This window comes from Chenopodium album, chromosome 10 (genome assembly GCF_948465745.1).
Source record: "Chenopodium album chromosome 10, dcCheAlbu1.1, whole genome shotgun sequence".
NCBI classification, from domain to species: Eukaryota; Viridiplantae; Streptophyta; class Magnoliopsida; order Caryophyllales; family Amaranthaceae; genus Chenopodium; species Chenopodium album.
In genome coordinates, this window is record NC_137843.1 from 10,797,908 (window position 1) to 10,816,358 (window position 18,451).

The following is an 18,451-nucleotide window of genomic DNA, read 5'->3' on the forward strand; positions in this document are numbered from 1 at the left end:
ATCAGGTTATTTCAGATAATTACATCCATTTTTAATACTATTGACTAAATTTATTGTCATTCTATCTAACCAAGGTTTCATTATCTTAATCACATTACTTATTAAAGTAGAAACACCGTATTTATATGCTCAAAAGAGTTGATTAGCTTGGCCAATACATTACCTATCACATAACGATCCTTGTTTATTAGCAACCCCCTTATCTTAATTTAGGGATATGTAAAAACATATACTCGAACATAAGTACTATGTAACAAAGAACACAACTAGGCGTCCCAAACGACTACTAGTTAGTCCCAATATAAAAGACTATAGATTAGTTGCCTTTAATCGAAGAATAAATATCGAAATTTATACACACGAGAATCCTAACAATTTCTATTAGTCCTATTGTTTGCAACTGATTAATCTTGCTTAGAACAAAACTCACAACCCATTAAGCATACATAAACTTTGATTTAAGATATTCCTTATTTAACTTTGGGCGTACCCAAAATTTAAATTAACATTAAAGACATTATACAGTTATCATGCATAAACCTAATTGTTTGGTTTGGAGTGCCAAATAATTAATGATTGGACATTCTCATTGTGTTACGGTATGATGAATTATATAAATTTTAAACACAAATGTTATATAAAAAACCGAGTAGGTCTAGTACCATATTGTGTGGTAGAAAGAAATAGGAAAGAATAATGGACAACTTTTATGAGTAACTTTTGATAGCGTATGTGTAACTTTTGATATTTTTCATATGTTATTATTTTAACTTACCAATATTGCTTATGAGTAACTTTTCATTTTCATATGTTCATTTTTATATCTTACCAATTTTGCTTAATTCTTTTTGTGCTGAAGAAAACATCCACTTTTTTAATCCAATTTTGCTTAATTCCTTAATTGAAACGGTCCTCAAAAATTTGATTGTAATAAATCTCATCAAATATGGATTCTATAATACTTAATTGAGACTACATAATGTGATTGTAATAATTTTCAAATATTCTTTATTGGGCCTCTATAATAGTTAACTAGGACTGCCTAATTTGATTGTAACAACATTTAAATTAAGACAATATAATACTGCCTATTTTGATTGTAATAACTTTCAAATATTGGGACTACATAACACTTATTGGGACTGCCTATTTTGATTGTAATAACCATCAAATATATACTATATTAGGACTCTATAATACTTAATTGAGACTGCATAATTTGATAACCTCTAAATATCTTAATGGAGACTACATAATGCTTATTGGAACAACCCAATTTAATTATTGCATTGAAAGCTTACCGTTTTATTTAGTTCAGTTTAGCCTCAATCACTTCAGTTCAGTTCAGTTCACTTGTTTTCAGTAAATCGGAACAAGCCCTTAGACTAAATCAATACTAAATCCTTAGATGGCACAAATAGTTATTAAATACTACTTTCATTAATTATTATGTGTAATTTTGAAATTTTTTAAATCTCATAAATAATACCCTAAACTTGCATATACTCCATAATAATTAACGGATGTAGTAGTTAAAGACTTAAAGTTTTACAACAAAAAATATTCAAATTATTAGTAAAAAAACAAACATCGATCATATACATACCAATCTTCCTCCGAAAATATTTGCATATGGGTTCAAAACTTTTGAAGTTTTCGAATATAAGATAATATAGCTAATCAGATACACTTGTCATAATTCCCCATCAGAGCCGTGATTCGGGATTCTATTCAGTCAAAATTATAATTGCAATTATCTAGATATAATTGTTAAAAAAATATGGAAGGATATTATCTTGCTTATAAAATAATTATTTTTTTTTTTAAAAAATGTGAAATATTGTACAAAGATTCAAAATTAGTTCCTCTAAACACAAGCCTAATTCACTCAACTACGAGTAAACGACGAGTATTAAAGTAGTTGCAACTTGCAAGTTTAGCTACAGGTATACATTCTAAATTAAATGGAGGCTAAAAAAAGCTCATTATCACTTTCCTCCACATTTAAGATAAGGATTAGCTATTTCAAAAAAGAAAGAAAGATAAAGATAAGCTATTTCAAGGTTATTTCAGATAATCACATCCGTGTTTTCAAAAAAAAAAAAAAAAAATAATCACATCCGTTTTTAGTACTCTTGACTAGATTTTTTTTCCACTCTATCAAAACATTACCTAATACATAATAATCCTTGTTTAGATTAAGAAACCCCTTACCATAAATTTATTTAGGTACCAAGAAAGCATATACTTGAATCTACGTAGTACGTAACAAAGAACACAACTAGGCGGTCCCAAACGACTACTAGTAGTCCCAAAATACAACGCTAAAGATATGTTTGCTTTTAATCAATGACAAATATTGAAATTCATACACGCAAGAATCCTAGCAATTTTGTCTATTAGTCCTATATTTTGCAACGGATTAACCTTGATTAGAAGAAAACTCACAGCACCTACAATGTTCATAAATTTCGCTTTTAGGCATCCCCAATTTATTTTTCGGTATACCCAAAATTCGAATTTTATTAGACAGTCAGGACGATTGACAAATGTAAGACATTGTTAAAACATATACTTGAATGTATGTAGTATGCAATAATAATGAGCACAACTAGGTAGTCCCAAACGACTATTAGTTAGTCCCAAAATAAAACGCTAAATATCAGTTTGCGTTTAATTAAAGGATTATTATCGAGATTCATACGTGCAAGAATCCTAGCAAATTCGATTAGTCCTAATTTTCTTGACGGAGGGTTACTCTTGCGTAGAAAAAAACTCTCAACCCCTATAGAGCTTACATACATAAATTTCGCTTTTAGGTATCCCCAATTTAATTTTGGGCGTACCCAAAAGTTGATTTTTTTTGTTACTAAGAAGGATTGACTAAGACTAAGATAAGACTTGATTAAAACATCGCAGTGTATAAAATGTTTCCCAAGTTGTATATACCTAAGTTATATTTATTTGGGCATACAAAAAACAAAGTGGTTCAATAATTTTTTTATTTTATTTTTTATTTTTTACAATATAGAGAAGTATAAAGTTATTTTGGATAATCACATCCGTTTTTAGCATTCTTGACTAAATTATTACAACTTTATATAACCATGGTCTCATGAGCTTAATCACGGTTCTTATTAGATTAAAAAATCGACCGAATCTAAATGATGAAAATTGTTTCTTGGCCAAAACATAACTTATTACATAATGATTGTTGTTTAGATTGAGAAACCCCTTTTCTTAAATTAATTTAGGGATACGAGAAAATATATACTTGAATGTTCATATTACGTAACAAAGAACAAAATTAGGCAGTCCCAAACGACTACAATTTAGTCCCAAAATTTCAGATTAGTTTTCCTTTAATCGAAGGATAATTATCGAATTTATACACGCAATTAAGAAACCTACCAGTTTTGATTATTAATTGGTCATATTGTTCGCAACGAATTACTCTTGCATAGAACAAAACTCACGACCCTTACAGCTTGAATAAATTTTCATTTAAATATCCCCAATTGAATTTTAGGCGTACCAAAATTCGAATTTTATAATTAGTCAATCAGGTTTGGTAGATTAACAAATATAAGAATTGATTAACACATAGATTATGTTGTATAAAATGATTCCCCTTTTGGGTATACCAAAGTTATATTTGGGCGTATCTAAAATGAAGTGGTTTAAATTTTTTTTTTTTTTTTTTTTTTTTACAAAATACAGAAGTTTATGGTTATTTCGGATAATCACATCCATTTTTGGTACTCTTGACTAGATTTATTGCTAATCTATCTAACCAAGGTCTTATTAGAATAATTATGGTTCTTATTAAAGAAGAAAGCCCAAAATTAAGCACTGAAAATAGTTACTCGCCCAAAACATTACCAAACACAACGATCCAAGTTTATATTGAGATTTTGAATTGGAATATCAAATTAACATCATTATTATTAAAAAAAAATATATAATCATTAAATTTTAAGTGATAATTTTGGTAGTTCAAACGATAAACATATACCAACTTTTTCACTATATCACATACGAAAGTGGTATAAAAATGTTAATATCAAATTTTAAAAATACTAGTATTTACCCTGTGCAATGCACGAGTTTAACTTTTTGATTAAATGTTTTTTAGTGAAGGGTTGGTTGATTAAAGAATTATCGTATAAAAGTTAGTTTTTGTATGAATTTTGAAAGAAGAAACTAATTGTTTGGGAAGAAATTTAAGAGTAATAAAGTGTCATTTGGGAAAAAATTGAACATTAGAATGAAAAGGCATATATTAAATAAATAATAAGAAAAATAAAAAAATTGGAAAACAAAAATGACACGTGACACTCTAAATTCTTTTAAGTTTTCAGTTATTAAATATTAGTATAGATCAGAAAATTTTTACGTGAACCGTCAAAATTAACAATTAATGTATTTATAATTCTGTATATGTTATAACTATGATGTACCACTAAGGGCCTGTTCACTTCAGCTTAATTTCAGTTTAATTTAGTTCACTTCAGTTCAGTTAAACTCCAATTAGTTCAGTTCAGTTCCTAATCAGTTTAAATCAATTCAGCTCCTAATTTCCTTATTTCATAAAATATTCATTTCAGCTCTATTCAGTTCAGTTCAGCTCCAATCAATTCAGTTCAGTTCAGCTCAGTTCAGTAAATGTGAACACGTCCTAAAGCATTGTAATGCAAAGTACCACTATTAAAGTTAATTTAATTTTATTTTTTGTATTTTTTAACCATTAAACTTTAGCTAAGATGGTGTATTGTTATCAATCTTTATTTAAAAAAATGGTGTATTATTTATTGATTTTATCAGAGGATCTTGGTTCAAATCTTATTTCCCACAATATATTTATGACACTAATGTAATTTTGCAACTTTAAAAACTTCTATTTTTTTTATTGAAGTAATTTCAATTATATTGCCTTTTGAATTAATTCATTTATTGTTAATAATTTTTCATTGATATTTTAAAATTGAAATTGAAAGCCAATTTATAATTTATAAGTTCAAAATTACCATAATTATACGAATGCAACCACTATAACAAGATCGGTCATATTTTTATTGAATTTCATGCTAAATTAACAACCATAACCTTTACATATGATGACCATTAGATACTCTATGTACTCGGTATATATATAGTTGGAATTAGTTCAATGAGAAGGTTGAGACGGATTAATATATATTGTACAATTTTTTTTTTACCAAATATGTAAATTGTTTCCATTTTTAAATGAATATGCAAATTGAATTTTCGAGTTAGTAAAAAAATAGTAAGAAAATAATATAATTTAACTACCCAACTAATTTTTTTTAAAATGAAAAACTACCCAACTAAAACCAAGGATTTAAAATAAATTTAAAATTGAAAACAAGAAACAACGTATATTTTTTTTAAAAAAAAATTAGTGAGATAAAAAACTGCCCATAAAAAAAAAGAGACAAAAAAAACTGAAAAGAAATAACACGTTGTTTAAAAAAAAAGAAATTAATTTTTTCCAAAATTTATTTGTTTTTTTAAAAAAATTGAATAAATGTAATTAAATTGGATAATTTCTTCAAAAAAAAAAAAACTTTAGCTGAATAAATGTAGTGAAATGCTAAATACCGTCGTCCAAATTTATCGCCACCGGCATCATTTCGAGCAAACTGACAATTTTGCCCTTACTAAACCCAAACCCGTTTTTCACCCTTATTTTTTTTTAATTCTCTCTACTCCTCGAGAAGACAAACACCAACCACCCACCTTTTTTACCACACAACCACATATTTGTGGTTTACCGGGAAATAATTTTCGGCGAGCTCAGGCAGTGGCGGCGGCGACGGCGGAATGAGTGGAAAGGAGGTAAGTAGTTTCCGTTTTTTTTTCGATCTGTTTTTATTATGCAATAAGTGGCTAGTAACCGGAGGTGAAAACCGGTTGCCAGCACCATAACCGGTGAACAAATCCGGTTGACCGCGCCGGGAACCAATTGTCACCTCCGGTTACCAGGGGCGGTCAATCGGATTTGGCGTTCGGTTACCGGTGGTGGACAACCAGTTTTCACCTCTGGTTACCAGCCACCATTTTTTAATTTTTTTTTGAAGAAAACTGAGCAAATTTTGAATTGGGCTCCGATTACCATCCACGGTAATCGGTTACCGTGGAGGGTAACCGGTTTTGGCCTCCAGTTACTGTGGACGGTAACCGGTTTTGGCCTCCGGTTGACCATGGTTACCGGAGCCCAAAACCGGTTACCGTCCACAGTAACCGGAGATCAAAGCCGATTACCGTGGAGCTCCGATTGACCCCTAGTTCTTTTTCCGTCGAGCCACCTCGATCAAATTTTGTTCTCGTCAACTTTCGCCGTCGTTGTGGTTGTCCGGTGTAGAAGGTGGTGGTAGACAGAGTTGTGGTTGATGGACTAATGTTAGAGAATGAAAATGGGGAAAAAAGTTAGTAAGGGAAAGATTGTCAGTTTGCTTGAAATGATGGCGGTGGCGATAAATTTGGACGGCGGTATTTAACACCCCCAATATATATCTTTATTTCAAACAAAAATTAAATAATAGATAACGCTTCTTTTTTTAAAAAAAAATAAAAACACTTCTTTTTAATTTTGGTTTTTTTACCTTCAAAAAAATAAAAAATCAGTTTTATTATTTTTTTTGTAATTAAACGAATAAATCAATTTTTTTTTATTATTTATTAATATAATTGTAACAACTAAATTTAATAAAATATCTTATAATATCGTTACCTAAAAAAACACCCCATAATCAATATAGTGTAATATTTGTTTCCCAAAACACGCACCTAATAAAGGATTATTCGAATCTTTAAATAAATTACTATAACTTGATAATTTTTAGAACTTTGAAGTTTTTATTGACGAATTCATCTAACAAAATTAATTGACTAAATCAAAATATAAATTAAGTGAATTTTTAAACAATGATACAAATAAATAAATTGATTATAATTTATGAAATTAAACTAAATATAAGAATTTAATTAATTTGAACTAGAAGAATGAATGTTGTAGGTTGAACATGAAGGTTTTAGATGATATAGGTTTAAGATGAATATTTATTATTTGGAAGATATTTTTATTCAATTTTATAAAATAAAAATATTAAAAAAAAAAGTTGAACCAAAAATGTTAACCAAACAAGACTTAATGACTTGATGACTAGGTTGTAAAAAAAAAAAAAAAGACTTGATGACTAGACTTGATGACTGTTTTTTTTAAGGTGTCGAATTGGACGCCTAGGTTTAGTCAATTAATAAATAAACGGTTGAGATTTAATCTCTTATTTTAGTCGACCATAGTCGTCCGCAGTCATCCGTAGTCGACGACTACGCTAGAATTTTTATTTGCGTATAGTTGTCTTAGAAGTGAGTCCTCATTGTTGTCTTCACCTGAATTTAACACATTATGATAATTCAAAAAAATTAGTTGACACATTAATTTTTTTATATTATTATACTCTAATTATGTTTGTCAATGTATAAATTCAACTGTATTAGTGTTAAAAGTCAAAATATGTCAATTAATATGGAACCGAAGAAAAATAAAAACCACACGTCAAATAACATGATAATTTATTACTTTTTTCTTATTGGTGGTAAAATTTTGACAATTAATTTGTATGTTTATCTAGTCTAATATCTTTCTTAAATGCTTGTCAAAGTAGTGTGTTGCAAGTATATAAAAACGGAGGAAATATGTATTATTACAAATCTTAAAAGATCCTACTTGATATTCTTTATTGATTAGCGTATTCCCTCGATAGTTTTTTTAAGTGTTACACTTTAACTGGCACCTAGTTTTAGGCAATTTAATCGAATTAAATAAATTAAGAGGTAAGTAGGGTAGTTGGAGTATTAAAAAATTGTAAAATAGAATAAAATAGTGAAGTTAATAGTTTATTGAAAAGTAATAAACGTGAGAGGAAAATATAATAAAAAATAGTAGTGGATTTGTGTGAGACCATGAAAGGAGAGATATAATATTACTTCCTCCATTTTTAAATACTTGCTCCATTTCTCTATGCACGGAGTTGTAGGAGAAATTGGAGTAAAGTAATAAAATATGGAGGTCGTGTGGTAGGTAGAAGAATAAAATTGTAAAAAGCAAAAGTAGCGGAGAGAATTGGAGGAGAGAGAATATAAAATTAATAAAATATGATTTATGTTGGGTCCACTAAGTGAGAACAATGAATTAAATATAGTAAAAGGTTTCCAAATAAGGAAATGGAGCAAATATTTAAAAACGGCCAAAAAAGGAAAGTGGAGCAAGTATTTAAAAATGGAAGGAGTAAAAAACAACTTGTTGTCAAGAAAAGAAGTGTAATAACTAAAAACATGAATGTGTTTTGTATGTGTAACACTTAAAAAATCAGGTAAGAAGTATATATATAAGGTCAAAGTTTGGTCAAATAAGACAATTAAATTAAATTGATATGATAAAAAATAAAAAGTTTAGGTCAAATTAGATATGAAAAAATAAATTCAGATCTGTTGAGAAAAAATCAGATCAAATAATCAAAAATAAAATAAACTAAACAGGATCTAATAATTGGCCCGAGGATCAAAGCCAGAGACCTATGACAAATATGATATTTGTAATGACTTTATGGTTCATTTACATACCTATAATCCCCGGCAATTTGGCGGTGTCAAGATAACTACACCCAAACCTGAATTGTACCAATGTCATAACATAACCGATTCTAAATGTGGTATGATCTGTTGAAAGATATCCGGTAGTCCATTCTCCATCTTCATACGTAATATCAAATTTACCCCCTTGTGTATCATCGTCACAACCTTTGATATACGGATACCCTTTTTCAATGTCGCACCTTTGCTGGTCAGTACAACTTATAATGCGATAGCTAGCTGATTGTGTTCGGTTAAAGTAATCGTATCCCGCTAATCTTTCTAAGGTTATATTTGCTGTAGTTGATGGGATGGTAATGTTGTTGGCTTCGAGTACTGAGTGTAGAGTGGTGATTCGGGAGATAAGGGTGGGATTAATGGTGCAATTAAGCCTTTAGTAAGAGGAGAAAAGGTAGCTAAATATATGATTGATAATGTGGTGAAAGATAGAATGTTAGAAAGCATTTTGATGCAATGGAAAATAGCTAAAATTATATATGGTTGTAACTGAAAATTGAACGTATTTTTTAAAACTTTAAGTGAATATTGTGAAAACTTAGGTTCAATTGATACATGTATGCATTGTACTAGTTAGTGATCACTTTACAGAAATAAAATGGATAGATTCAATTCATTTAAAATTTTGCTTATAGATGTATCCTAAAAATCGAAATGTTTCTGTGTTTGATTTCCATAATTGCATACATTATGTTATTATCACAAGGAAATATTGGATTACTGGAATCGAAAAAAGAGGAAAGGAATCAAGAATACTTATTTCAGAAGATCATCTAGCGGATTTTGTGATTAAAGCAAAGGAAACATATAGCTTTTAAATAACCATGGTTCACATTAATTTATAGTGGACCACTAATTATATTAGAGACATTATAGCAGTATTATTTTATCAATAAAAAAAATCATTAACATAGAGGTTATTATGTTAAAATAAAAGCCATTATATTATTATAAAGGTGAGAAGTTTTTTTTTTTGTTTTTAATTTTTTTTTTAATGAAAGTTTAATATACTGGTGTAAGGAGGGTGTGCCCATCGTAGGGGATCCTTCTCCTTAAATGTCCATGGCCTTTTAAAAGCCTAGGACTTTACACTTGTTAGGGTGTATTAGGAATGAATTCTTGACTGATTGGGGACCTTGAATTAGAATTGATTTTATCATTACGCTTTTTGCAAGAAATAAGTAGGAGTCGCCAATGAGTTTTGGGAAAACTCATAAACCTCGTTCATGCCTTTCTCCCAAGTAGAGTTCAAGGGATATTTAGCACGAATCGTAAGTTTACCCATGCCCAAATTGGTCTACATGTACCAGAAATGAGTTCGGGAGCGAGGGTATTAAAATAACATTCCCTTTAGGGGGGAATCGCTATCCTAGCCTTAGTACGACCTTTACTAGCTCTTCTTTTTTCACAATTTCATCACAAACAATATATCCAACGTGATACCTAAAACTAAGTTAGTTGATTTTATTTACAAGCATCAATCACGTAGGAATTACATTGCAAAGGTCGTTATTCTTATTTAATCAAAATTCGTGAAAAGAACAAAAAATAAACAAAATTCGCCTTGACTTAGGTGATCAATCAACAATTAATTATTCAATTCTATTCTTTATTTAAGACAGGATGCTATGTGGATTAAAAGTCCGTTTAAGGTGATCAAACAATACTAATTAATTAAAGGTTATTTAAACAAGGAAATAAAGGTGATTGATCTAAGTGCTCGGGAATTTACCACTTCTCCTTGCTAGATCTTCATTTAGAACACTTATGGACTCCTTGTTCGGGAACCTCCACCGTAGTAACAAGTATTGAGAGAGTGAGTGTTTAGGACATGAGGGTTAAGAGTACACAAGTTCGCAAAGTTTCTGCCAGAGTTTTAGGTTAATTTATGCTTGTTTTAGCATCGTACGAAACCTCTATTTATAGAGAATGGATTCATTTAGGGTTTCACGTATTCTGTTGCAGCAGGTGTCGCACGCATTTGAATGGGTTGCGCGTGACAGGCCAGTGCAAGTGATTTAGATGTGCTGCTATGAGCAGCGCAATTGAATGTCTTGTGCGCGGTATTATGGTAAGATTCGATTTTATATTTTTATGAAATTCTGAATCTTCCACAAGCGCATCACTAGAGATTGCGCCGGGTGTCACGCGCAACCTTGTGAGTTGCGCGCGCCTGAACAGCGCGACTCATTGAGACGCGCGCGGATTTCTCTGCGGCAGCATTGATTTTTAACCTAGGCGCCTCTAAATCCGTCATAATTAGGTTTTAACCTCGGGCTTAAGCCTAATTATGATCGGGCTTAGTTGACCTGGACCTTAATTCATTTTTTTTTGGGTTTGGCAAGTTATTTTGCATTCTTGTGGCTCAATTAGTTATCCATAAGCATTTTTCACGTTGATTCAACATAAAGATGGTTTTGTTATTTATCGTCATAGCAGTTCTTGTCGGGACAGGAGGCCAAAAGTAGATGTCTACAACTGGTCAATATGAATAATGAAGGTCAATATGTCAAAATTAGGGTCACTGTGTTCAACATAACATAACGTCGGCTGACACGCGTGTGTGTATCTTAGGTTCACAATAATGTTAAGGTCACACAACTTTCAATAAAAAACACTATGCTATAATTAGGGTTATTATGTTCCACATAACATCAATTGCGTGCGTATGAACCTCATGTTCACATTATTGTTAATCAGATCCACACAAGTTTTTTTCCAAGGAAACAGTGGTATGATGGTAGAGTCACTTAACTTATTTTTAATCAAATATAAATATATGTATATGTATATGTATATGTATTTTTCTCTCAATCCTATCAATAATGCCTCTACATGTGACAAAATTAAAAAAAATGAAGTAATTAATACTAAATTAAACAAGGAAAAAAAATTAAGTTATACTACCTCCGTCTTTTTTTAGTTGACACGTTTTGACTTTAGCACTATTCACACACTCCTCTTTGACTGTGTTTTATGATTTATACATAATGCAAAATATAGCCATGTGGATCTTGTTAGATTCATCACGGTATATATTTTCTAAATATTAACTTTTTATAATTTTTGCTTATCGGTAATTAAAGATATTAACGTTTGGATTTGTGCATTGGAAAACGTGACTAAAGAAACTTGTCAACTAATAAGAAACGGAGGAAGTATATGCTTAGGATGATAGCTTACATTCTCTTCTCTTCGTCTCTCTTAGGCCCAAGTCTCAATTATTGAGTTTTGAAAGGGCTTTTGTCAGTGAAAAGCCATGATGTTTGCTTCATTAGAGTTTTTTTTTTTTTTTTTTTTTTTTTAGGTGAATAATTATACTGCTTCTTTAGAGAAAATTTTCTCCCTCGAAAGAAAAGGTTTTCAATCTCTTATGAAAGACAAGATTTGTGTCCTTTTATTATTGAAGGAGACTTTTCGTATTTAAAAATCCAGGGTAATATATATAATAAATTTCTAATAAAATTGTTACACTGGTAAAAAATATACAGGGTTTTAAAATTTATCAATTTTTCGAATATAATAAGATGAATTATTAGATAGAAATCATCACAATTACAAAGAAGCATTAGATTGTCTCTCCAACCAACAAGGTTGTATTTTACTGAGATTTGAACCTATGATCCAATGCACGATGGCTCGTGATACCATTTTAAATACGAGTATGGATCGAACCCGTTTATAAGAGAGAATCGATCGACTTCGTAAGATAAAAGGAAATTCCATCCCAAACCATATGACAATAGGGGCGTAACCCCTTAACCTTATAAAATATAGGTGTTCTCTAAAAAAAAATTATAAATGTTGCACATAATATGAAACAAAGGTAGTGTATTATTCAAATGTTGTAATATACTCTGTAGGTTGACAAAAGGGAATTTATATGAGAAAATTTAGCACATTAGGAAAATACTCCCTCTTTTTTTTTTTAATTATTATTATTATTATTATTATTATTATTATTATTATTATTATTATTATGGTATGTTCTATTCACCTTATTTTCACTTATTTTAGGTGTAATAAGTTCAGTTAAGTTTAGTTCAGGTTTAATAAGTTCTGATAAGGGTTACCCAACTACTAATTACAACTAAAGTAAGTTTTAATAAGGTCTTATAAGTTCAGATAAGTTTAGGTAATTTCAGATAAGTTAAGATAAGTTCAGATCAGTGAAAATCAGGTGAATAGAACACACCCTTAATGTATCACTTGATCTATTACACTTGTCGAGGCATAACTTTAACCATAAATATCTTTTATTAAAAATTAATAAAAAAAATATTACAAAATTAATTATGAAAGTAGACATTGTAACAAATCCAACAATATATTACATGAATGATCATGTTAATAAATTATGAGAAGGTATTGCGCCAGTCCGGACTGACAAAATGCGGATTTTTAATATCCTCAATTGGCGGGATGATATCCTCTATTGACTTGATGATATCCTCCACTAACTGGATGATATCCTTTATTAGCTATATGATATCCTTTATTAACCCGGAGGTAAAATCTATGCTTTCTCAATATGATGATGTAAAGAAACTTTGGGATGATTTACATGAACGTTTTTGTTTAATGGACCAAGAATTCAACAAATAAAATCTGACATTAATCGATGTGAGCAATTGAAGAATATGACGGTTGCGGTGTATTATAGTAAATTGTGTGTTCTGTGGGATGAACTTGATAGACTTGAACCTTTAATTTCTTGCAACTGTGGAAAGTGTTCATGTAATGTGGGAAAACAACATATCGATCGTCGTGACGGGGATTGTCTCCAACAATTTTTGTTAGGCTTATACTCTGATTATTATGCCTCCCTTCGATCTACTTTGCTATCCCAAGACCCTATGCCCTCTTTAAACATGGAATATCAACATGTTTCTTAAGATGAGAAGGTACGAGGAATTGCTCGCCTCAAAAGAGGAGCCTCCCATGGCGCTGGGTTTTGCTGTACGGACTGGTGCAGGGAGGGGGCGTGGCGGTTCATATAGGTAGCATGTTCCGGTGTGTGAGAAGTGCAAGAAGGTGGGACATGAGACCACCAAGTGTTGGTCAGATAAAATCTGTAATTTTTGTAAAAAAAGGGGGCATGAAGAGAACTGTTGCTATGATAAATATGGCTAACCGGAAGGGGTTGCCGGCAATCAGGGGGGCAACCTTCGGCAGGTCGTGGTCGTGGTGGTCCGGTGAAGGCCAATGCGGTCACGGGCAGTGGCTCGAGCACAGACGACACAAGCTCTTTTGCTTCGGGTTGGCTATTTTCCAGTGAACAATGGAAGGCAATTACGGGATTGATGGGTAATGCAACAATTTCTGATAATCGATTGAGTGGTAAGTTTGATGATACCTCTTGGATTATTGACACAGGAGCTACGCATCACGTAACCGGAGAAAAATGTTGGCTTTTTGATACAAAAAGTTTTGACTGTCCGGTTGGGTTACCTAATGGAGACACTGTGTCGGCATCTCTCATTGGCTCTGTTTGTTTATCAGACAAGATTACTCTCACTGGAGTACTCTATGTCCCTAATTTGAGTTGTAAATTGATTTCTGTTTCGCAACTCAATGATGATCTTAATTGTACAGTCCAATTTAATTCTTTTATGTGTGCTATACAGGACCAAACGAAGGAGCTGATTGGAACGGGAACTAGGAGGGACGGATTGTATTACTTTAGAAAATCAGATTTGGTGCATCATGTGAGTACTCTTGCTGCAAATTCAGAGTTGGAGTTGTGGCATCGTTGTATGGATCATCCTTATGAGAAAGTAGTTAAGTTACTTCCCACAGTTAGTAATAAAGCTTGTTTAGATAAAGGATGTGAAGTATGTATGCGTGCTAAACATCCTAGAGATAGTTTTCCTTTGAGTGACAATAAAGAATCTATAATTTTTGAAAAAATTCATTGTGATTTGTGGGGTCCGTATAGACATGTTTCGTCATGCGGAGCTCGTTATTTTTTGACAATAGTTGATGATTATTCTAGGGTCGTTTGGATTTATTTATTGAATGATAAAACGGAGGTTTTTCGTACGTTTTTGATGTTTGTTGCTATGGTGGACATGATCCGAAATCTTTTAAAGAAGCCATGAAACATGAGGGTTGGCGACAATCTATGCAGGAAGAAATTAGAGCCTTGGAAGATAATGGTACTTGGACCTTAGAGCACCTTCCTCCCGGTAAACGTGCTCTACGGAGTCAATGGGTATACGAGACAAAATATTTGTTTAATGGTGATGTTGAAAGACTTAAATCTCGTTTAGTTGTTTTTGGTAATCATCAGCAGGAAGGCATGTATTATGGTGAAACGTTCGCTCCAGTTGCAAATATGACCACCGTTCGGGCTTTTCTTGCAATTGCAGCATCAAAGAATTGGGAACTTCATCAAATGGATGTGCATAATTCCTTTTTGCATGGCGATCTTGCTGAGGAGGTATACATGAAATTACCTCCCGGGTTTGAGGGTGCAGATCCATCATTAGTGTGTCGCTTGAGAAAGTCCTTATATGGGTTGAAACAAGCACCGAGGTGTTGGTTTGCAAAACTAACAACGACTTTGAAAGGGTACGACCTCATTCAATCTTACTCTGATTATTCTCTATTTACATATACTAAAGGCAAGGTTGAGATTAATGTCTTAGTATACGTTGATGACCTTATTATTTCTGGTAATCATTCCGATGCACTTGTTGGTTTCAAGGCTTATCTCAGTGACTGTTTCAAAATGAAGGATCTTGGTCCTTTAAAGTATTTTTTGGGCATAGAAGTTGCTCGTAGTGCTTCGGGTTTATTTTTATGTCAACGAAAATATACTCTGGACATTATTTCTGAAGCAGGTTTATTAGGGGCAAAGCCGAGTGGTTTTCCCATGGAGCAAAATCACAAGCTCGGCCGTGCCACAGGTGAGCTTCTTGCGGATCCGAAGGTGTATCGTAGGCTTGTTGGTCGTTTGATCTACCGTGCGGTAACTAGACTGGATTTAGCATACTCCGTTCATATCTTGTCTCAGTTTATGCAAGAGCCGCACATTGAGCATTGGGAAGCAGCTCTTCGTGTTGTTCGTTATTTGAAAGGTACCCCGGGTCAAGGTATCTTGTTGAGTGCTACAAGTAATCTCACCTTGCAAGGTTGGTGTGATTTAGATTGGGCGGCTTGTCCCCTAACTCGTCGCTCTATCACAGGTTGGTTGGTGTTTTTGGGGCATTCGCCTATCTTTTGGAAGACTAAAAAGCAACCCACTATGGCGACATCTTCTTCAGAGGCTGAATACAGATCAATGTTTGTAGTCACTTGTGAGCTCAAGTGGCTCAAAGGTTTGTTGTTGAGTTTGGGTGTGCAACACCCTAAGGCAATCAAGTTGTTTTGTGATAGTCAATCTGCTTTGCACATCGCCAAGAATCCGGTTTTTCATGAAAGAACCAAACACATTGAAGTTGATTGTCACTTCGTTCGAGATGCGATTGTTGAGGGCTTGATCTCTCCTTCTTATGTTCCTACAACTTCTCAATTGGCTGATCTCTTCACAAAGGCACTTAGGAAGTCTCAGTTTGGCTATATCTTCTATCCAAGTTGGGCACTTATGACACTCGTGCTCCAACTTGAGGGGGGGGGGGGGGGGGGAGTATTGAGGGTATATATTTTGTGGAATATTTTTGGTAGTTATCTTTTAGATTATTTCCTAATCCTTGTAACCTTAGTTAAGGTAATTCTAGGGATTAGCATTGTATATATATGTTTTGCCCTCAATTAATGAAAGTCAAGCCGTATGTTTATGCAATTCTACAACATGTAATCATAAAATAAAAAAGGGCATCAAATGAATGAATAAAAAAAAAAAAAAAATCGTAGCAAATTGGGCATCAATTATTGAATCCAAAACAACCCATATGAAATGCAATTAAGAACATTTTGTTATATTTCAAATCTAAACAAAAAATCTCAAGGATTAGGGCATTTGATCTTACCAAAATACAAGGCTCCTTTATTAGGATCATACCCAACATTAACATCAAGAAGTTGATAATTTCCAAGGGTGGATATGGTGTCGTCCTTTCCATTAATTATTAGCAAACATTGCAAGGTTGAACTTGGAACCTTAAACCACATATTACTTTCCGCAATCTCAAGCAATAATCCTCGAACTCAAATCCTATAACAGGCGGCGTCCCGTTTACAAACTTTCCACTGTCGTAACAAATCTCAAAATGTGCGTTACCCTAAATCGTGTATTGGACTGGAGGACCAAACAATTGAACCATCTTCTTCATCATGGCGTCGAAAGCCTCTGAGGTTAACCAAGTTGAGGCGGTGCCTGAATCTATGATGAAGCCTCTTGTTCCGTATTTTGACATCTGGAATACTGATGAATCCACATCTATCTCCTCATTATTCACTGTGACGCCAAGGACTTCAATGAAATAATTATCATTGTTGATGTTTCTCAACATTTTTACGGGTTGGCCATGGATCCTTGCTTTGGGGCCAAATAAGATGACATTGATTTGACTTAGGTCACTTGATATGCAGTATGAAAACTTGGGGTCATCTGCGTTAAGTTGTCTTGGGAGAGAGTACTCATTGTTGTTTGCACCTGAATTTAACACATTATGTCAACTAATTTTTAAGAAAGTGATTTAGATTAGGTAAATGAATGAATTAAGTTATAAAATTTAAATCGTAATAATTCATTACTTATTTATTATTGGTGTTACAAGTAAATAAAAATGGAGAAAGTACATATTATATATTGTGAATTTAATAAGATCCCACTCTGATACTTATTCTTTATTGATTAGCATATATACATGGTCAATGTGTGGTCAAATAAGGCTATTAACTTTAATTTGATATGATCAAAAAAGAAATAAAAAATCAAATCAGGTTAAATAAGTTCAAATTCGTCCAGAAAAAGTAAGATCAGATTAGCCAAAATAAAGTAAACTAAACATGGCCTAATAATTGGTCGGGGGATCAAAACTAGAGACCTACGACAAATGTGATATTTATAATGCCTTTATGGTTCATTTAAATACTTCTTACATTCCTAAATAATTGACACATTTGAATTTTTTTTCACTATTTATACTAATTTTGACCATCGTTTTTTTTAGCAGTGTACATATAAAAAAAAAAATCATCAAGAAATATATTGTGAAATAGGAATTAATATAAAGTTTCATAATATCAACTTTTTGAAATTTTTTTTAACAATATTTAAACATATACATTTAAGATTAAACTAGTGTAATAGTGTATTAACATTTGTATCAAGTTTGACGGAGTGATTAATTAAGAATTAGAGAGCTCGCGTACCTATAATCCCCGGTAGTTGGGAGGTGTCAAGATAACCACATCCAAACTTGAATTGTACCAATGTCTTAACATAACCGATTCTAAATGTAATGTCATCCACAGACAAATATCCGGTAGCCCAGTCTTTATCTGCATATGTAATATCAAATACACACCCCGCTGTTTTGTCGCAACCTTTGATAAACCCTTTTTTATAAGTGCTACACTTTTGCTGGTCAGTACAACTTATAATGCGATAGCTAGCTGATTGTGTTTGGTTAAAGTACCAGTATTCAGGTTTATCAATAGGTTGATTGCATTTGAACCATGTCAAACTACTTCCCGTGTCGAATTCTCCATACACCATTTGTAGAGGATCACCCATATACATTCTTACTATGTGTCCACGTGTGTCTCTATTATAACCTATCTCACTCACTTCGTTTGGGGATTTCGATGATAATTTTGAAAGATA

General features: G+C 32.2%; 1 protein-coding gene across 1 annotated transcript; it reads right to left on the minus strand.

Moving 5' to 3' along the window:
- Window positions 1-16,901: 16,901 nt before the first annotated feature.
- On the minus strand, window positions 16,902-18,367 carry LOC145564795 (aspartic proteinase nepenthesin-2-like). Its single transcript, XM_081624994.1, has 2 exons — window positions 17,998-18,367; window positions 16,902-17,275 (listed from the first exon to the last, which is right to left on the minus strand). The coding sequence occupies exons 1-2, from the start codon at window positions 18,365-18,367 to the stop codon at window positions 16,902-16,904; spliced, it is 744 nt and encodes a 247-aa protein (XP_081481120.1).
- Window positions 18,368-18,451: the final 84 nt, after the last annotated feature.